The sequence below is a fragment of the Aspergillus clavatus genome, genomic scaffold (genome assembly GCF_000002715.2).
Source record: "Aspergillus clavatus NRRL 1 1099423829795 genomic scaffold, whole genome shotgun sequence".
NCBI lineage: Eukaryota > Fungi > Ascomycota > Eurotiomycetes > Eurotiales > Aspergillaceae > Aspergillus > Aspergillus clavatus.
Genome location: NW_001517104.1, coordinates 1,480,238 through 1,499,988, shown reverse-complemented (window position 1 = coordinate 1,499,988; position 19,751 = coordinate 1,480,238). Strand labels below are relative to the sequence as shown.

Genomic DNA, 19,751 nt, shown 5'->3' with positions numbered 1-19,751 from the left:
GAGAAAAGAGAAAAGATGGTGAAAGCGCAGGGCCAGGAGATCAGAGAACCGTGGAAGCAAGAGGGGCGCCCACAGGCTGAAGTGCTGAACACCTGGTTGCCTCCACCCAAAGTCTAATCGGTCCAGAGTTGAGGAGAAAAAAAAGAAAAAAGAAAAAGGAATGATAGAGAAGCAGATCAGGATGTATGCTAACTATCTAGGAGTTAGTTAGTTTCGAAAGGAGAGGTTGTCGTACTCCGTAGTCTAGAGGGTGTGAGAAAATATTCGAAGAAAAGGAATGAAATGAAGGGAATCTCCCCAGTGTCTCATAAGTCATACCTGAACTAAAACCCAGATGTGAAAAGGTCCTTGGGGGAAAGAAAAAGAGAGAATGCTAGGACTTAGGACTTAGTAGTAGGAGCTTTGAAGCAGAAACGACTGAAGGCTCTCTCCACTCTCCGATCCAGACTCAATTTGAGATCTAAGATGAAATTCACACGATGATGCTAATGCAATTATGCTAATGATGATGATGATCCGAATTTGGCGGCGAATTGCCAAGCTGTACACAGATGGTAAGATCGTAAGGTATTATGGAGTATGTACGGAGTAGTATGTACGGTATCTCGACCTCAGTTGAAGCCACTGTGGCTGATGTCCCATGTAGAATTGTAGTACGTAGATACTAGGTAGACAGTCCATTCCATCCCTCACCAAAAGTGCTTTTCTGTAGCTTTTTTTTTTTTTTTTTTTTTTCCCTACCTACGGAGTACTCCGTACAATCCTGGCTCCCCCTTAGCCCGCGAGGAACCAATAGCGCCGAGTTGGGTGATATCATGACTTTTGCTAGCGCTAGTACCTTATCAGCCTGCTTCAGCACAGCAACTTGCTAAGCTGCTCACCTGGCTCCACTCGATCTCCCATTCCCAAATTGAGGGCGGCTCCACTTTTGCATAACGATGAAATCAAAAGATGCGAAAAAATGTGGCAAATTTTGCCGTCACCACTCCGTCAGTGGGCAATTCTTGAGTTCCCCTTGTCCAGGTGTACAGAGTAGATACTAGGTAGCTACTCCACAGGTTCGTACAGGTACCTCGTAAGTCAGAACGACAGAGGGACCGTTGCAGCTGTTACATAACCTCATCAGTCATCACACTACATGATCAAGAAAGAGGCCGTTTTCATCATTCCTTCTAGTTTGCTGAGTACGGATACTCAACAATCAGATATGCTTGTTAAGGTACCAGGGGTATGTACGGAGTACCTTAAGGTAGTAGGTAGTAGGTAGTAGGTAGGTACCAACCGTACCATAGTCTTGTACTCCGTAGTTGTATCACCAGCCACAGTAATGTAATTCCAATTCCTCCGTTCTCCGGAAGTCCTCCGTCTTTAACCTCATACAGTCATACCCCCGAATGACTTGCGGACTGGTTGGAATAATAATAATAATAATAATAATAATAATAATAATAATAATAATAATAATAATAATAATAATAATAATTAATATTGCATCAGAAGCTTGTTTAATTACCTTAATCCTCCAGGAGTCAATAAAATGAATAACCCATGCTTATGACAACATGCACCTGCAGTCAAGAATGAGAATATGAGATACTCTTGTCTCCAGGGGCATGGACGATGAAGATCTCCACTGGCGATCCATGGTCCTCACGTTGTTGGGTCGATCGATATATGGATGCTGTGTAGTAACTTACTAGGAACTACTCCATACTAACTATGTACCTCCTCCGTAGTCCCTAGGGAGGTCGCCTCTTGGTACCAGACCTAATCTACCACAAGTTTGTGACGGTTACACTTTGATCGAGGGGCCCACTACACAGTAAGTTATGTACTTACGAACATTGTGCATCTGAGACATTCTTATCGTCGCTGGTCCAAGCATTTCAGAGATGCGACTCCAGTAGCAGAGTCTGTTTCAGACACCACCGACTGGCTCAGCATGAACTGATAATATTTGTGGGAGAGACTGGCCATCATCAGTCCAAAGACATGCAAGACCGATCCGATCGCAATCGGCAAGCGCGGACCACAGCTGTCGAACAGCTTGCCCGCCACGGGGGAAGCGAAAAGCATAAAGAAAACTGGGAGTTGTCAGCTCGTCGAGAAGAGGAGCACGCGAGGATATTGCACAGTAACATACATTCCATAGACGTGATCCAAGATACATCCGAGCTCGAATAGTCCTTCAACTGGTTCGTTTCGTACTCAGCCTGGAAGAGACCAATACAGTTGACCCAGCCGAAGGAGACAAACAGAGCGACTGATGCGCCAGCCACTGTCAGCCATGCCTGGAGGCCACCGTCGGGAACACTTGCTGGTGGCGGTGCGGCTTTTGGGGCCTCTGCTGCAGGCTCGTCGGGGCCTTTCTCCGAACGAGCATCCGACATGGTGTATGAGAAGCGTGTTGGTGAGCAGTGGCAGCGAGGTCTAATGAGACCGTGGCTGTCTAGATGACTGTGAACCGGTATGGCACCTACGGCAATGGATTTCCACGATTCCTTTTTAAAAGACAGCTTCTTCTGGCGACCCTCGCTGACGATTCTCGGCCATTTCCCCGGGAGTTTAGGGTTTCCAGACTGTTAAATGTGACCGGCTTGATGATAAAGTTCGGCCCCGGGCCCGAGCCCGAGCCCGAGGGTATTTTGGCACCTTGTACCCTTCATTACTCGGACTTCATCTGGCCTAGGCATCACCTCACTTGCGGTATCCCCTTTGCTCTTCCTATCGCATATACCCCTTGAGCTATTATGGCGCAGGATCAGGACAACCCCTCGCTGACCACGTCTCCACCACGCAAACGTCGCCGGCCCCCCAAGTCCTGTGACCCGTGTCGTCGTCGCAAAGTCCGTTGTGACCGGGAATTTCCTTGTGGCCCATGTGAGCGTGCGAGAACCTCGCTTCAGTGCTTCTACCGCCCCGCGGTTGCTGCCAGAAGCCCCTCTGTAGATGAATTCTCCGGGCTCACGGCTTCTTGCGTGCCCGAGGGACATACGCCTCCTCCCCAAGCCGTTGACCCGCAGACGCAGAGCCGTCCACCTGCACCCACATCACAATCGCAGCCTCAGGACCAGAATCAATATCAAAATAAGATCATCCAGGATCTGCAAAATCGTGTTCGGCGTTTGGAAGAACAGCTTCCCGGGCCTCCGCTCTCTCGAGGCACGACCGGTCCCAATCCCAGCGTCTCTCAAACTCAGGCTCTGCGCCACCTTCACGACCGGGTTCTCGGGGCCGAACAACAGCTGTCTGATGCATCTCGTCCCAGTCCTTCGGTCAATGAATGGGCCATACCGGCCACCCTTCCTCGTCTGCGTGTCGCCCCGGATAAGACGAAGCTTTTTAGCCCCAGTCACTAGCTGCATACCGCTGAGAAAGTATGGTAGATCGGATTTACTTCCCTCAACCTACAAAAGTCTTGTCGCTGACGAATGTTCAATCACCAGTTCCAAGCCCTTGGCAAATTTGACGCCAAAGAAGTAGAACCGTCGCTGCAAAATGTGGATACCAGATCGGAGTTCGCCAGCATCTTCAAGGACTGTCGGCAACTCCGCCAGGTCATCAAGGACCAAGAGTCAGTCCGACTCAACCATCCGGTTCCGGACTTACTGGGCACGCTCCCGGCCCAATCAGTGTGCGAAGTTCTGGTCAATGCCTATTTCCGCACTTTCGAGCCTATCTACCGTGTTATTCATGTCCCATCCTTCTGGAAAGAGTATCGTCAGTTGTGGACCCAGCCGCAGTCGACCCCGACCCATTTTCTGATGAAGCTGGTCTTGATTCTCGCCCTGGGTACTACATTCTACCCTGATCGAAACAATAGGGTGCATCTCCGCCGTCTCGCACACACGTGGATCTATGCCGCACAATGGTGGCTAGTCGGACCATCGGAAAAGTCGACCGTCAATCTGGATGGCCTGCAAGTCGGTTGTCTCCTATTGCTGGCCCGCCAGATTAAAGGTGCCTTGAGTTTTGATGTGAATACCTCCCTGGGGCTGGAAATTGTCACGCAACTCGAGGAGGAGGCTTCTACCCGGCCCGTGGGATCTTCTCCCCCATTTATCGTCGATTCCCTGGATGAATTGGCCAAGGCCCATCGAGCGCCCTTGATCCGGAGCCTAGAACACATCCAGGAGCAGCTGCTGCAGGTGATCGCCCTCGGAAATCCCAGTCTCAAGCGATACAACTTCCTGTCCGCCATCTTGAGTCAGATCCGTGCAATGGAGTCGGGCCAGCCGATCCCACCCGCCATTTACGAGACCGTCAAAGAAAGCCTCAAGAAATGTTATTCCTTGCTGCAGGACTCGATTGAGTCTCTAGGTTTTGACTTCGCTTTAGTAAGTATTTTTTGTCTTTCCATCCCCCCCCCCCCTGGTTTTGCTCCTTTTCCACCTTCCTCCTCATTCTACGTGCTTGCCATCAGACTCACCGTTTAGGACCCTGACTTGGGATTGGAAATTCCGAGCTTACTGTTTTTCCCGGGCATTATGGATACGTTGAGCATAGACGTAAACAACCAATGCTAAAACTGAACCATGGAATGATAAGCCAAGGGAGTATCGTAATTCGTAAGACCACCAGCAGATCGAGCCAAATCTAACTGGAACCTTGGTTCACCTAGCTACTCCGTAGTCCGTACAGAAGAAACAAGAATCTTTGCCAAGGGCCCCCGACCCCATTAAAGCCTACTCCGTATACTAGGAGACGGAGTAGATCCGATTTATCAGGGGCTGCGCGGTAACCCAAGCAGCCGTGAACCATGAAGTATGAAGTATGAACAGAACCCGGCCTCGAGTGGGCGAAGTTCGGACTTCGGTATTATCCCCGAAGCTACTAAATAAAACACCACCCAGTTTTCTGCTCAATCGTCCAGTCGAAGCAAATATTCAAACTCAATCACGTCTCTCATCTCATTAGATAGGACAAGATGAGCTCCTTTGCACTGCGTGGCTCTCGCTCCTCCCGGCGGCGGACCTTCGCCCGGGGTTTCGTCCCTCGGTATCGGTATCGGTATCCCTACGGTCTTCGCGGTGGAATCGGAGGCCTACTCAAAGTCGCTCTCCTGGCCTGGGTACCTGCACCTACTTGATCGCAAAGAAACTCTCCCAGTAAGCTAGGTGCCAAATCTCTGTCATATCGCTGCTTTGGATTATGTCAACCGCAGAGGAAAGGGTGGAGCTAACGGCTTCTTCTCCAGCCCAAACCAGTCTCCTCCTCCAGCCGGCCCCAGCGGTAGCTCCTGGCCGGTCCAGCCAGAGCCACGGTAGAAGAGGTTTTTATGGAGTGGTGATACTGGGGAATGATAATCTGGATTCAGAAGAATCGAGATGAATCAAGAGCGTTGGGATCTGGAACCCTTGGTGAAAGCTGCAGGTACGGCTCTGGCGTTATGCTTGTACCTGTGGCACATACGCTAGAGCGATATATCTTGGGCTACGTATGACCAGAGATAAATTTGTCAAAATGTTTCCCAGAATTGTTGTTCCTTTTTAACCCTCCATGGTTGGGCTTCAATTGGTTCTGTTAGGCATGTAGAAGTCCATTACCCAACATTTGCAGATTGGGTACTTACTCGATCTTTTGACATGAATATTCTCATGGAATCTATGTTGACCGTGGCATATCCATTCCATTGAGCGTTTCCTTGTCCAACACGCCAGAAGCCAAACCGAAAAAAAAAACAAGAGGGCATCTCAGGTCTTGGATTATCTGCCACAAAGTCCGTGCATGACAAAATGCTCCTCATATCACGCTGGAGTCTCTCCCAAATAGGGATATGTGACCAATTCCCCCCCGCTCCACAATCCCTTCCAAGTACGTCGCAATAAACGAATCAATGCCCGTGGAGCCGCTCGTAAAAAGCAGAACAGCGGGACAATGAGGCTCCGCGAGGCAGGGAACAAGTCCTCGATGGGGGCTTGCATCTCGTCGACTCTTGCCGATGGAAGAGCATATCCCGCATCGCCAGTGAGATTGTCAGCAAGCCCTTCTGTTGCCGCATGGTAGAGAAGCAGGTTCGGTTGACAACTCTGGATTATGGAACTATGTCTGGCCAATGGGAGACTGATATCCAGAGGCACATACACAGCACCCACATGAAGAATGGCTAGCATTGCGGCAATAAAGTCAACCGACGGCTCACAGAGAACCGCGATGCGAGATCCCGACCTGCACTGGACCTCGAAAATTCGACCTACTCTGCGCGACTATGCCGGTCGACAATGGAGGGGAGCTGGATAGGACGCCATTTTGCGTGTCGCTCTGAACATGGGTTGAACTCAACAGGGGCAATCACTAGGTCCTCACATTCTAGAAGTATAAGTGTGATTGCGGCGGCCTGCATACCCTTAACAGCCCATGTTGGAAAAAAAACACACCGGTAAGTATTTGCGGTAAAAAAGATTTCTATCTATATACTCCGGAGAATGTTCACACATCGTCCATATTTTCAACGGTCGTAGTATTGAGTTCCTTTTCAAAATCATCAATCCCCCGGATGGGTGTACTGAGCATCAGCAGGCTCAGCAATATTTCATTGAACTGGAACTGCAAGTCCGGTCGAAGTTGCTTATGCGCCCGCAGTAACTCGCCCGTGGACCAGGCTCGTTCGGAGTCCTTCAGGTCGGCTTCATAAGTCTCCTCCAGCAACAGCCAAACCAGCGTTTCGCACGCAGGATATCGATCAAGCTGATGTTGCTGCACCATCGTGTTGATATGAGTCAGAAACCGTCGGGTCTTGCTGGGGGAGTCCTGGAAATCCCAAAGAGCCGCCGTGATATAGATGAGCGCTGCAGTGCGGCAGACTTCCTGGCTGGGCGCGGCCCGGACGACATACAGACGCGAAGTCTGCGGCACTTGCGATGGACGAGGACCACTCGACAGCAGAGGAAACAGCGGACTGTCCATCTGAAACGCCTGGGCTCTCTGAGGACTCGAGGACAAGTATGCGGCTGATCTCTGTTTCAACGACATTTCCTCGGCGCCGCGAAGGAACGTCAGGAGCCATTGTTGACTCTCCCGGTCCGTCATCGGATGATCTGGCATGGTGATGTATCGTACATAGTGCAAGAATACCTGGACTCCACTGGGAAACCCGGCCTGCGACCTCAGGATTTGAACAGCCTGGTCCGTGTATTCTCTGGCCCTCTGCTGGCTACCGAATCTTTCTTCTTGGAGCGATAACCCGGTCAACGCCACGGCCAAACTGTCTCCATCGATGTTCGTCAAGCCTTTCCTCGCCATCTCGATGGTCCTTGTCGCTTGCCCAACATGAGTTTGACTGTCGTGGCTATCGGTCAAACCATATAATCGGGCCTTCCAGCGGGAACAGTATCCAAGCACCACTGCTTGAAAGGATAATGGATGGCTCATGGCAGTGCGGAAGATTTGCTCCTTGATATGCTTATTTTGCCCAGACCAGTAGCTTAGTTTATTTGTCCAAAAATCTATCAACTCATTGTCTTCCTTTGTACGGGCCATTGGCATACTATTGAAAGGGTCTCTCCTCGTTGTATCGAGCGAGGTGATCAACGAGGCCGAATGCGGCCGATCGGAATAGACACTGTACTTCGGTGTCGCCATGTTCACCGGAACCTGTACATTTATACGTCAGCGCCGCTGTCCTCGTTGTTGGGAATGCAACGAACAACATAAGAGCTGCCATGATCGAGGCCGAGGGGGGGGGGGAGTTGCCATTTGGGGAAAAACGCCCGGATAACTCTCCTGGTTGGAGCAATACATACCAAGGAATTACAGTTGGGCGCAATCTCAATTCCAGCCCGTTGGTCTGCATCATTCCCATCACAACTCGCCTGTTCATGGGGTTTCTGCTGCCATGGAAGATACCGAAGCGGCCGATTGTCCCTCCTGTCATTCTGCGGCTGCGGTTGTTTGCGCTGTTTCCGTTTCTCCTGAACATGATGGCGCATCACGTATGCACGTTTTTCTCGTGACGAGGAATTTGAATCGACAAAGAAGAATATTCGATCTTTCGCAGGCGGCTCTTCAGTCGTGGAGAGGCGCCTCCGCCGTTTCGATTTAGTAGTGGTCTGGGGGACATCGCTGGGACCGTCTGTGGCATGAAAAACTTGACCGTCAGCCCGTCCTAACAAGACTCGAACCCAGAAAACTCTGCGTCTTCATGGCTATACTGACTTTGATGTTCTGCTCCTGGGGAGATGCCATTCGCTCCAGTATGGACCGCGAACTGCGTCGGATTGGCGGAAGCGCGCCTGTCTGTAGACATCACGGTCCTCACTCGTGAGATGGAGAAAGACTTCTTCAATGACTAGGTGGCTGCCTGGCTGATTGGGCTAGCAAGGATCTGGTAGGGGGAGCGCACGTCATATCATGCAATCACCAGGGTACCGTTATCAAGACAATTGCTGAAGGAGTCATCGCAATAGCAGCATGAGGGTTGAACCATATCATCTCCGTGCGATCCAAGTTATCATCGAGGAGGGGAGAGGGCAAGGATGACTCTGCTGACGGTCTTCTCACAGTTTGATAAGCGACGACTTAGATCGGCCCGTTCATTTCACAGAGCCTCAGAGGTGTCGAGAAATCGCCGGACAGTAGTGGGTCGTCGAGTAGTTAATAACTAGTTCAGTCGAGGACGAAACTCAAAGGAATACTACTGTGTAGCCTAATAGATTAGGTACTAATTGCACACAGGAGAGCAGAGTATCTAACTATCTACATCAAGAGAAAGCGCCCCCCGCCCAAATAGTCCACCATAGGTATCATCTCGCTCGTATCCATAATCCATTGGCTGATCCCTACCTATATCAAAGTCCCGGATATCTCTTCAATTGGTGTTTGATTGGCGGAGAGTTATGAATTATGCACCACTTTCCTTGGAACGGGACCCTCCATATGGGTCCTGGTGCTCGACCTATTTCCGAAAGGGGCAACTAAGAGCTCCATCATGATCAGTATCACTTAGTCAGACCGATCTGTACTGTAACTTAAGTAACTAAGGAGTAACTATAGTACTTACATAGTACTTTTTCTATGCTATAATGACTAATCCAGAAAACCACTTAACGCGTCGGCACCGCATGAACATATCTCCGAGGCGGGACGCGACCCGGACGCGTCCCGCTACAGAGAAGAAAGAATCGCCAAAATGTATGATATTTACGGTCAACGACCACCAACAACCCACACCGTCGCTGTGTACCACTATACCCCTACAGAAACAGGTCGAACTACAATTACTGACGGGGAATTGAGCTAGGAATTCATTTCCATCGACCAGTCCGTGTTTTCACCCACCCTCGACACCCTTTTCCTTGGCTCATTCCTCCCCTCACCATGTCCTCCCTTTTTGACGCCGTCCTCCAGTCGGAACTGGGATCAACAGCTGGCTCTCGCGATGAGCGGCGTCTTCACTCAGATCAGCTTCCCAGCTCACGACCACAACCACCATCGGAGAGCAATGGCCCGATGAGTGACATGCAAGGCTTTCCCGACGACCAGGTTCCAAACCCAAGTCGGTCGACTGTCAGTCGGCTTCGGAATCCCTATCTACCAGGACCGCCACCCGTGGTCGATTTAGCTGGAGAGAAAGTACAACAGGCTTTTGAGGAGTTGCTAGAGACCTATGTGGAGGAACCATCATTGTCAGCACCTCCGCCATCGTCGGAGATTTTGAGTGACAAGTATTACATTGCTCAAATCAAAGGCATGAAAAAATTCGAACTGTCGACCCTATACATTGACTTTACCCATTTGACATCGCTGGACGATCAAATTCTGGCAGATGCTATAGCCAATCAGTACTACCGATTCCAACCATTCCTGACAAGGGCGCTGCACAACCTCATTGCGAAATATGAACCCGAGTACTTCGTCTCGCATCGTCAAGCCAGCAGTACCGCGTCCCAGGCCAGCTCATCCATGATGGCTGCCAATGCGAGTATGACAGAGAACCCTGATTTAGAGCGGAACATTCGCGAGAAGACTCGTCACCAGCAGACCGACAAACTCTTTTCCCTGGCGTTTTACAATCTACCCCTCGTCTCTCGGTTGCGGCAGCTGCGGACCTCGCAGATCGGAAAGTTGCTTTCCATCTCTGGAACAGTGACCCGGACATCTGAGATCCGGCCGGAACTCTCGCTGGGAACTTTCGTCTGCGAGCAGTGCAAGTCCGTGGTCTCGAATGTCGAGCAGACATTCCGCTACACCGAGCCTTCACAGTGTCCCAACAATACCTGCATGAATCGTGTCGGATGGCGCCTGGACATTGGGAAGAGTACATTTGTCGACTGGCAGAAGGTTAAATTGCAGGAGTCATCACACGAAATTCCTACCGGCAGCATGCCCCGCACGATGGATGTGATCTTGCGCGGTGAAATGGTCGACCGTGCCAAGGCTGGTGAACGCTGCATTTTCACTGGTACTTTGATTGTGATTCCTGACGTCAGCCAGCTTGGACTGCCCGGCGTACGGCCAGAGGCTGTTCGAGACAACGGCGCTTTCCGCAGCAGCGAGGTGGGCGGCGGCGGAGTGACTGGGCTCAAGTCTCTTGGTGTGAGAGACTTGACTTATCGCCTGGCATTCTTAGCCTGTATGGTCACTCCGGACACCACAACTCCCGGGCAGCAGTCGAATCAGCAGTTGAACGGCCAGTCCCATAACATCCTGGCGTCCTTGAACCAGAACAACGATCCTGAAGCCGATGAGGATAAGGCTCAAGAAGCCCTCCTTCAGAGCTTTACCCCTTATGAGGTCCAGGACTTGAAGAACTTGGTTCATTCCGAGTACATTTACTCTCGATTGGTGGACTCGATCGCTCCAATGATCTACGGTCACCGCCAGATCAAGAAAGGGCTTCTTCTGCAGTTGATTGGTGGTGTCGCCAAGTCTACAGAGCAGGAAAACATGCAATTGCGTGGTGATATCAACATTTGCATCGTTGGTGATCCCTCGACGAGTAAGAGTCAGTTCTTGAAGTGAGTAGCCTATTTTCCGCTCTAAGTCCAAATCATGTCGAAGGTTACTGACATCTTTGTCACCAGGTACATCTGTTCTTTGCATCCTCGTGCAGTGTATACTAGCGGCAAGGCCTCATCTGCTGCAGGTTTGACTGCATCAGTTGTCAAGGATGCCGAGACTGGAGAGTTCACCATTGAAGCGGGCGCACTCATGCTTGCGGTAAGCTTGCCACTAAACGCCGTGGCGACCTAACACGATGCTAATATGTTTCGATCCTTCAGAACGGAGGCGGTATCTGTGCAATCGACGAGTTCGACAAGATGGACATCAGCGATCAGGTCGCTATCCACGAAGCCATGGAACAACAAACCATTTCCATTGCCAAGGCAGGTATCCATACGACCCTCAACGCCCGTGCATCCATTCTGGCTGCTGCCAACCCTGTCGGCGGTCGTTACAACCCCAAGGCCACACTACGTGCGAACCTCAACTTCAGCGCGCCCATCATGAGTCGATTCGACTTGTTCTTCGTGATCCGCGACGAGCCGAATGAGACCGTGGACCGCAACCTGGCCGACCACATTGTCAACGTGCACATGAACCGCGACGAGGCCGTCCAACCCGAGCTTAGCACCGAGCAGCTGCAGCGCTACATCCGATTCGCGCGGACGTTCCGGCCCGTATTCACCGAAGAGGCCAAGGTTCTGCTCGTTGAGAAATACAAGGAGCTGCGCGCAAACGACGCCCAGGGAGGCATGGGCCGCTCCTCGTACCGCATCACCGTCCGCCAGCTCGAGTCGCTAGTCCGTCTCTCCGAAGCCGTCGCCAAGGCCAACTGCGTCGAGGAGATCGTGCCGAGCTTCGTGCGCGAAGCCTACGACCTCCTCCGCCAGAGCATCGTCACCGTCGAGAAAGACGACGTCGAGGTGGAGGACGACGGCGAAGGCGACGCCGCCGTCGACGGTCACCACCACGACGACAACGATCACGAGATGGCCGACCGCGACCGCGAAGGCGACAGCCCCATGCGCGACGACGCGCAGCCGCGCCCCCGCCAGAAGACCAAGATCACCTACGACAAGTTCATGAAGATCCTGAATCTGTTCGTGCGGCGCGTCAACGAGGACGAGGCGAATGCCGGCGAGGGCGTCGAGGAGGAGGATCTGCTGGTGTGGTATCTGGAGCAGATCGAGGCCGAGCTGAACAACGAGGAGGACCTGCAGCGGGAGCGGGCTCTGGCCAAGATGGTCTTGAAGAGAATGGTCAAGGTTCGTTTTGCCTTTGTTTTTCTTTTTTTTTTTTTCTCTCCCCCACGTCTCTCCACTCATGTCCTCTATCCCACCAACCAAACCGCCGTCGCTAACAATTTATCTCCTCCAACTGCAGGATAATGTCCTCATGCCCATCCGCGGAGAGGGGCTCGTCGATTCCGACGACCAGCAGGAGCGGGTCCACCGCACCGTCTACGTGCTGCATCCGAACGTTGCCGTTGACGATGGCCAGGGGTTGCAGGTATGATGACGGTTTGGTCTTTTGTCTCGCGGCCTGCGGCTTAGAGCTACACTATACAGTTCCTTTTCATGAACAACATGATGATATGATAGCTGGGTACGGCGAGGGGAACATGTAGTAATGATAAGAATATAATGATACCATCATGCCAATAAGGCAGACTGCTGATGATCGTTGTTGGTAGGAGCGCAACTGGTCACATTAAGATTATATGTATAACAGGGTAGGGACATCGCGTCCCGTATGTATATCGGTATCCTCTGTAGTGTAGAACGTTATCTCGGTTGGCAATGGACGGTCTTTAAAACATGCTATAGAGAAGGGCAGCCATCAAGTCTATGAATGCAGATCTATGGCGACAGCCGCTCAATCCGCCACTTGAACGAGGACTCATCGCCCGCCTCCTTCACCCTCACATACCGGAACCGATCATGCAACCGGCTCCGTCGGCCCTGCCAGAACTCCACCGACTCCGGCACCAGCCGCACCCCACCCCAGAACGGCGGCAGGGGGATCTTCTCCATGCCCGCGAACCGCTTCTCCATCTGCTGGACCCGCTGCTCCAGCAGCGCGCGGCCATCGTCAATATCCGTCTCGTCAATATCCGCAGGGATCTCCGCACACGCCGCCGCCGAGGTAGCCGCGACCTGGCCCTGCGCCGCGGCCGCCGCAGCCACGCTCTTCCGCCGGCGGTCCACCATCGTCTCCGGCTCTGCCGACCAAAGCACCTTACTCTGCCAGCTCGCCCACGCGCCAATCTGGCTGCCCCGCTCGCGCGTCTCCCAGTACATCTCGCTCTCCTGCCGACTCAGCGGCTCCAGCATGCCTTCGATGCGAACCTGGCGCTCCAGCCCGGACCAGCTGAATGTCAGCGCCGCCCAGCGGTTGCCGCCTGGCAGTTCCTCGAGCAGACTCTCTGCCTCCTCGGGCCGCGGGATCGCAGCGGGGAAATCGCCCGTCTCCGCCTCCGCGCCGAACACCTGCCCGCCCTTCCCCTCCCGACTGCCCCAGTTACTGTACACGACCCAGCCGCGCTCGTCGAGTTCCTTGAGGTAGACGACGCGCGCGCTCACGCGGCCCGAAGGCAGGGACGCCGTGGCGAGCGTGCACGTCTCCGGCGCCGAGGAGGGCGCCAGCCGGCGGTCGCGAAACCAGGTGTTGAATTGGTGGAGAGGGTTGGTTGGGTGCATCTGGGAGATGGTGAGGGGCGGGTTGCTCACGAACTGGTGCGCGCGCGCCGGGTGGGACACGATCTGGCTCTCCATTGTGGAGTCTGGGGTTGAGACTTCGGAGCGGAGGCGTTCGGCGAGGGTTTGGGGTGCATCGGGGGCGGGCGAGGCGGGTTCTTTGGTCTCGGTGGCTGTGACTTTGAGGTCGGGGGTTGCGGCGATGTCGCCGGGCGCGACTGGTGGAGTTAGCGGATCATTATTATCTTTTTTATTCTAGGGCAAGGGTGACGGCGGTTTTATGGGGGTTGCAAGTACAGATCAGCTTCTTGGGACGCCTGGAGTCCGCGCCGGAATGGCTGTCACCGGCGTGCGAGTCATCTGCTGCGGGGTTTCCGGTGCTCATGTTGCGAGGACCCCACGATCTGCACGGGTCGGTGGAGAACGGATGTATGGGACCGATATGACGGGGATTCGGCAAGGCCAGCCGACGAGGAAGCATAGGCTGTAGAGATACTCGAGGATGTTGAACTATGGAGGAGGAGGAGGAGGAGGGGGAGGAGGAGGATCTCGCAGGTACTGACTGTCAGTCGATCATAGAAGGATGGCGGCTGTGTCACATGATACGAGGGAGTGCGCGATCGAAGAGGATCAGGTGACTCGATTTCCGACAAGACAGAATTGATATTTGGATACAACGTTGTTCCTCTACCAAAGAGCCTACATGCAATGTTCTTCTTGATTTGAATCTCTTTTGAATTGAACCGGCCACTCTGTAACAGCCGGTAAATCCTCGGATCTAGAAGAGTTGGGAGTGATCTATATGGAGAATAACAAGAAATAAAACCAAATCACACCAGATGTGGTATACACGCGACATGAATGATTCCCCAGATTTTGGACCAACGCCTTTTCCACCCGCTGAATGCATATCAACAAAATAAAGACAAAGTAAAAAAAAAAGAAAAAGAAAAAGAAAGAAAGGAAAAGTATCGAAGCAAATTAATGCGGGTTCCCAAATGCCTGTGTAGAAGCTCGGGCTGGAGATAGCTGGAAAGGGCAGGGAATCCAGCCCTGGTGACATAGGAAGGACACACATTAGAAGCAGGTACTTTTGATGCTTGAGAAAAAAGTAGGTTTCAAGCTAGCTGAAACGACGAAAGGAAGGCAATATCAGCAGGAAGAAGGGAATCAAGGAGGAGAAAAAAGAAGAAAGGGACCCGCTTAGAGGGAAGCAACCGGTGCACCGCCACCAACCAGGTCCAGGATCTTGCTCGCAACCGCAGTAGGATAGCCACGGGAGAGCATCTCTTGCACAATGCGAGAGGCTCCCTCGCGGTCCTCAGACGCCAGATAAGCCCGAGTCATGGCCTCGTAGGTGCTAGGCTCGCGCTTGCTGAGGCCAATGCTGTCGTAGATCGCCTTGGCCTTGGCGACATTGCCTTCCGCAGCCCAGCCGTGGATCAGGGTGTTGGCAATATAGGCGGTCATCTCAACCCTGCGATCGGCCATATCCTTGACGATGGCTTCCGATTGGCTAACCTGGTGGTTGGCCACCATGGCCTCAAGCAGGGCCTGGTACAGGCATGGCTGCAGGCGAACCTTGCGGTCCGACACCACTGAGCGGAAGATCTTGAGGGCCGACTCCATATCATGCATCACGCAACCCTTGGCATGAATCAAGGATGCGTAGTGCACGGCTTCAGGTCGTTGACCAGAGGCATGGATGGATTCCAGGACCTTCTCAGCAGCATCCATATCCACCGGCTCCAGCGAAGCATGAGCGTCGATGAGCAGCTTGTAGGTGTGCATGGTCGGCTTGATGTTGCGGCTCAGCATGCGCTGGTAGTACGCGAGCACCTTGCTGCGGTCGCGCTTGGTGTTCAGGAAATACTGGATCATGGAATTGTAAGGGGCCGGGCGAGGTTTGTAGTTGGGCATCGACTCCATCTCCTCGAACATCTCCTCGGCGAATCGTTCATCGCTTACTCGGCAGAGTGCATTGACGACGGTTCCGTAGGTGACACTGGTCGGTCGGACACCGTTGGCACGCATCTCGGCAAAGTACTGAAGGCAGTCGTCGATACGACGAGCCTTGCCGAGCTTTCCAATGAGTGCATTGTAAAGGAACGAAGTGGGCTCCACACCCTCCGCGACAGCGCGGTGGAAGATCTTCAGAGCCTCGGTGGCTTCGTCAAATGTCTTGGTGGATTCCTTGAGCGTGGTGATGTAGAGACCGAAGGTGTTGGCCGAGGGCGCCGAACCCAGCTCCAAGAGCTCGTTGTGATACTTGGCAGCGAGGCTGCGGTTTCCCAGGGTCAAACACGAGGCAACCATGGCATCGAGGATAGAGATCCAACCATACTTGACAGCATGATATTGGGGCAGCAGAGGGACGTCACGGCGGGCCGTGCTCAGAATTTCCTCAACGAGATCGGAGCGATTGACCTTGGTGGCGGCGTTGATGAGCTTGGCATAGGTGATGTAGCGAGGATGACGGCCAATGCGACGCATGTTCCGAAGACGGGTCAGCGCCTCGTTGAGGTGCGATTCCGGGCGACCGCTGGGGTTCTCCAGATCTTCGGCGATCATGGAGGAACCCCGGAAGTCGGTGGCGTATGCGTATGGATCGAAGGCATCGTCGCTGGACAATGGGGTCATGGTGGATACCTCAGATACAGGAGAATGGCGATCGGACAGGAAGGATGGGGGGGAAGAGGTCACACTCAGATGGTCATGCCATCTCTTGACCATGTCCGGACGGCTGTTGAACAGCTTTGCGACGGCCTGGTCGACCAGAGCAGTCGTATGGGGATCCATGGGAAGTCGGTTGGCGAGGGCGATGTCGAGCATGTGGGCGAAGCGAATAGGGTGGGCAACATCAAAGGCCATCGAGCTGGTGCTGAGGAGCATACCGGCTTGGACCTGAAGAGCCAGCGTCAGGTCCTGGGGCTGGAGCTGAGAAATGGCCATGGGTCCCAGGCTGGCAACAGCGTGCTCCGCAAGAGGGGAGACGGCACCCCCATTTTCGGTCATCGACCAGATGAGGTTCATGGCCGCCTGGGGGGAGAGGACAGCCGCAGTCTGCATGAGGACACGGCCGATGAGGTGAAAGCTTTCGGTAGTCTGTTCACGGATAGAGTCCAGGGAGGTAGTGTTGTTGGTAGAGGAATTGCGGATCCGGGCGAACATATTGCGGGCTTCGAGAAGGGCTTCGTCGATCTGGCCACTCTTGATGAGGGCGACGGTGTACATGGCGGTCGGTTGGACCATATCCGGCGTTGCCTGACCCGAGGTGCTAAGCATCAGCCACAGGGGTCGCGCCGCCGATATATGGCCTTGCCGCACATGCAATGCCAGCATCGCAACAGCGGGGCCCTGACGTACCGTCATGTCGGTGGGCAGCGACTCATAGGCTTCAGAGGCGGTCTTCAGATCACCGGCATCCGCTGCGCTAACGCAGATCCGGGCCATGGCCTGATCCAGAGCACCACCACGCAACTGGTCCTTGGCTTGCTCAAATGCCTTGGCATGCGCCCCTGACTTTAGGGAGTATTGCACCAGACCGTCCTGGACAATCACAGATTCCAATGCTTCCTGACGAGTTTCACGGTTTTCGATCACCTCATCAAATGAAGCGCGAATTCGCTCCAGGAAGCGCATCGCGTTTGCGGCTTTACCGGCCGAAAGATAAGCCCTGACCAGGGCCGCGTACACCTGACCATCCAGACGTTGGACGATGCTAAAGGTGCCATTGTCGTCGGAAATGGCAAGAGCTTTGTATTCGTTGTAACACTCCACCGCACTGGTCAGATCTCCCGTGGATGCAAAGGCATCAATCATCGCGGGAAAGATGGAAGCGTGAGGCGTCACCTTGTGCGACTCCATATGAGCGTAAATGCGGATCATGTGCTCGACCAGGCCTTCCTTGGCACATGCGGTAATGAGATAGCGATACATGTCCAGGGAGAAGACCAGGTGCGGGTGACGCGATGTGGCGGTGTTGAAAAGTTTGACGGCGATGGCAAGGGAGTGGTCCTCGGCCAGGATGTCACGCTCCAACTGACTGGAGTGCAGCATGAACTTGCCGGGCTCTTCCATGCCTCCATACCGAATCCGCTCCTGCTCCAACGCGTCCTTGGCCTTGATTGTCTCGTGAGACCGAGTGACGAAAAGCTCCACCAGGGTGCGATAGGTTTCCTCGTCGGGAATTACCCTACGACGAAGCATGTCCGAGTAGACATCCAGGGCTTTGGGGATCGCATGCGAGACATCGGTGTGCAGGTGGACGGCGGAAGCCAGCAAGGCGTTGTAGGCCCCGACGGTCGGAGTGAGGCCATCTCGAAGCAACGACTCGAAAGCGGCGGGGATCTCAGCGTAATTTTCACCGGAGGCGAGCTGAACAATCCGATCGGAAACGATCCGGGACTGTTCTGCGGTGGCATCGGAAACAGCAGCGACCTCGGGCGGGAGATCGGGAAACGCCTCTGTCTCCTCGCTTTCCTTCACAGCGGATGCCTCTTCTGCCTGGGCCTTCTCCTCCTGGATCTGGATTTCCCGTGCCACCGCCTCATCGACTTGAGCGCTTACATCTGCGTTGGCCGACGCCTTGGTGACGCGCGTCGAATCGTGAAGACTCGGGTGCAGGTCAGTATCTCTATCCGCCGACTTTAATTTTCCAGTCTCCTCATCTCCGGTCGGCTTCCAGCCAATGCGTCTCTTGAACTGGAACTGTTTCCAATCGGTATCATCGCCCGTCTGTTGGGCTTGCTGCCAGGCTGCATAGTACGCCGCTAAACCGACGTCTCCGGATCCTGAACCACCCTGACTGGCCTTTGCACCGGCACCTGACGAGCTTGAGGGCTGGAAAACATTCTGCAATTGACTTGTCCGGGTGAATTTGGCGGGATGATTGGCGAGTTGATTGAGGGTTGTCGATGAGGCGTACGACGACTGTGACGCCGCGACTACGGATTGAGCATAGCCATGAGTGAAGGCTTTGGTGAAACTCTGACGCGCGAGGTGAGTGAAGGGCTTGAACACCATTTATCTTGCGGGAGACCTCTTCAGAGGGAAGAGGCGATGCTAGAGGGTTGGTTAGTCACGTCGTGCATCCTTCTATCTCCGATGGGATTGTCCCGGCATACCTTGCAATCAAAATAATAATGATGATGCAGGTTCATTTGACGACTGAGGTCGCCAAAGGAACGCGCGGGGGGTGGGAGAAAAAGAGCTCACAAGTGTGAGCCAGAGCGAGAGAGCAAAGGGGGGGGGAAGGGAGGGAATTGGGTGAGATTTAATGGCTTGAAAAAAAATGTCAGACAGCGAACTGCTGGAGGAGAGAAGGATGAGGGAGTGATTATTATTATTATTGGAGAGAGAGAGAGACAGAGAGAGAGAGGAAAAGACGAGAATGATCTGTATCGCTAACCAGGCCGAAAGGGGATTAGTGCAGATCCAACCAGACTAGACTCCTTTAGGGGATCCACAGTTGGAATGCTGTGGATGTGGATTGTGGTTACGACGGAGTAACTTACTGGTTCCTAGTTTTCTGTGTAGTCTGTACCTTAGTACTCGGGGAATGATTCTATCCGTCGTTGAAAGTGATGATTCTTGACAATGAACACCTGGCTCGGTGCAGGCTAATTAATATCAATCAGATAGTACTCCGTAGTTCTACTCCTCCGTACAAGAGATCGGATCCTCCACGGATAGGGGTAGAGCCAACGTCAGCACGCAGAAGCCTTCGAGAACTCATATCCTAGATTACCAAGACTACCAACAGACCAATAACCAAGATCGCTGCCTAAGGTTTTACAGGTTTACACCTCTTTTTTTTTTTTTTTTTTTTTTTTTTTTTGTTTTGCGCTGAATTTGGTCATCAGGTGGTCATGCGGCCATGCCCTTATCCCCGGGTCGTAGGTAGCCTCCTAGGAATGTGATCGGGGCCAATGGCAGGCAGAGACGCCACGAGTTCCGCTAGGATCGAAGGAAAAACCAGGAAGAGAAGCAGATGCTACTGGTGGATGACAAGGGGCGCAGCAGCCGTGAGTCACCCGCTGTCCCGGCTTATTATCTTGTTGTTCCCGTACGGAGTTTGGCCCGTTTGCCCCGACTGGCCCGAGCTGATTTCCT

At 53.3% G+C, this 19,751-nt stretch overlaps 7 protein-coding genes across 7 annotated transcripts, besides 12 other annotated features; 3 read left to right on the top strand and 4 right to left on the bottom strand.

Annotated features, from left to right (window-relative positions):
• Positions 1–4: part of a microsatellite that runs on past the window's edge.
• Positions 1–11: part of a microsatellite that runs on past the window's edge.
• A 702-nt stretch (positions 12–713) lies between these two features.
• Positions 714–735: a microsatellite.
• Positions 736–1,248: 513 nt separating this feature from the next.
• Positions 1,249–1,274: a microsatellite.
• A 140-nt stretch (positions 1,275–1,414) lies between these two features.
• Positions 1,415–1,483: a microsatellite.
• Positions 1,416–1,488: a microsatellite.
• A 375-nt stretch (positions 1,489–1,863) lies between these two features.
• ACLA_013930 (uncharacterized protein) lies at positions 1,864–2,390 on the bottom strand (the record flags this gene model as incomplete). Its single annotated transcript, XM_001274381.1, has 2 exons — positions 1,864–2,084; positions 2,144–2,390. 2 exons carry the CDS (start codon positions 2,388–2,390, stop codon positions 1,864–1,866), a joined length of 468 nt encoding a protein of 155 aa, XP_001274382.1.
• Positions 2,391–2,453: 63 nt separating this feature from the next.
• On the top strand, positions 2,454–3,359 carry ACLA_013920 (Zn(II)2Cys6 transcription factor domain-containing protein; the record flags this gene model as incomplete). The annotated part of the gene is made up of 3 exons (XM_001274380.1): positions 2,454–2,640; positions 2,690–2,706; positions 2,760–3,359. The coding sequence occupies 3 exons, from the start codon at positions 2,454–2,456 to the stop codon at positions 3,357–3,359; spliced, it is 804 nt and encodes a 267-aa protein (XP_001274381.1).
• Positions 3,360–3,431: 72 nt separating this feature from the next.
• Positions 3,432–4,444, top strand: ACLA_013910 (fungal specific transcription factor domain-containing protein; the record flags this gene model as incomplete). Its single annotated transcript, XM_001274379.1, has 2 exons — positions 3,432–4,337; positions 4,424–4,444. The coding sequence occupies 2 exons, from the start codon at positions 3,432–3,434 to the stop codon at positions 4,442–4,444; spliced, it is 927 nt and encodes a 308-aa protein (XP_001274380.1).
• A 1,985-nt stretch (positions 4,445–6,429) lies between these two features.
• On the bottom strand, positions 6,430–7,581 carry ACLA_013900 (uncharacterized protein; the record flags this gene model as incomplete). The annotated part of the gene is made up of 1 exon (XM_001274378.1): positions 6,430–7,581. The coding sequence occupies one exon, from the start codon at positions 7,579–7,581 to the stop codon at positions 6,430–6,432; it is 1,152 nt and encodes a 383-aa protein (XP_001274379.1).
• A 1,734-nt stretch (positions 7,582–9,315) lies between these two features.
• On the top strand, positions 9,316–12,456 carry ACLA_013890 (MCM DNA helicase complex subunit MCM6; the record flags this gene model as incomplete). Its single annotated transcript, XM_001274377.1, has 4 exons — positions 9,316–10,955; positions 11,022–11,157; positions 11,220–12,206; positions 12,325–12,456. The coding sequence occupies 4 exons, from the start codon at positions 9,316–9,318 to the stop codon at positions 12,454–12,456; spliced, it is 2,895 nt and encodes a 964-aa protein (XP_001274378.1).
• Positions 11,843–11,957: a microsatellite.
• Positions 12,457–12,800: 344 nt separating the features above from the next.
• ACLA_013880 (pyridoxamine-phosphate oxidase PDX3) lies at positions 12,801–14,022 on the bottom strand (the record flags this gene model as incomplete). Its single annotated transcript, XM_001274376.1, has 2 exons — positions 12,801–13,855; positions 13,935–14,022. 2 exons carry the CDS (start codon positions 14,020–14,022, stop codon positions 12,801–12,803), a joined length of 1,143 nt encoding a protein of 380 aa, XP_001274377.1.
• A 129-nt stretch (positions 14,023–14,151) lies between these two features.
• Positions 14,152–14,184: a microsatellite.
• Positions 14,153–14,184: a microsatellite.
• Positions 14,185–14,840: 656 nt separating this feature from the next.
• ACLA_013870 (pentatricopeptide repeat protein) lies at positions 14,841–18,662 on the bottom strand (the record flags this gene model as incomplete). Its single annotated transcript, XM_001274375.1, has 1 exon — positions 14,841–18,662. One exon carries the CDS (start codon positions 18,660–18,662, stop codon positions 14,841–14,843), a length of 3,822 nt encoding a protein of 1,273 aa, XP_001274376.1.
• A 328-nt stretch (positions 18,663–18,990) lies between these two features.
• Positions 18,991–19,017: a microsatellite.
• A 430-nt stretch (positions 19,018–19,447) lies between these two features.
• Positions 19,448–19,481: a microsatellite.
• Positions 19,449–19,481: a microsatellite.
• Positions 19,482–19,751: the final 270 nt, after the last annotated feature.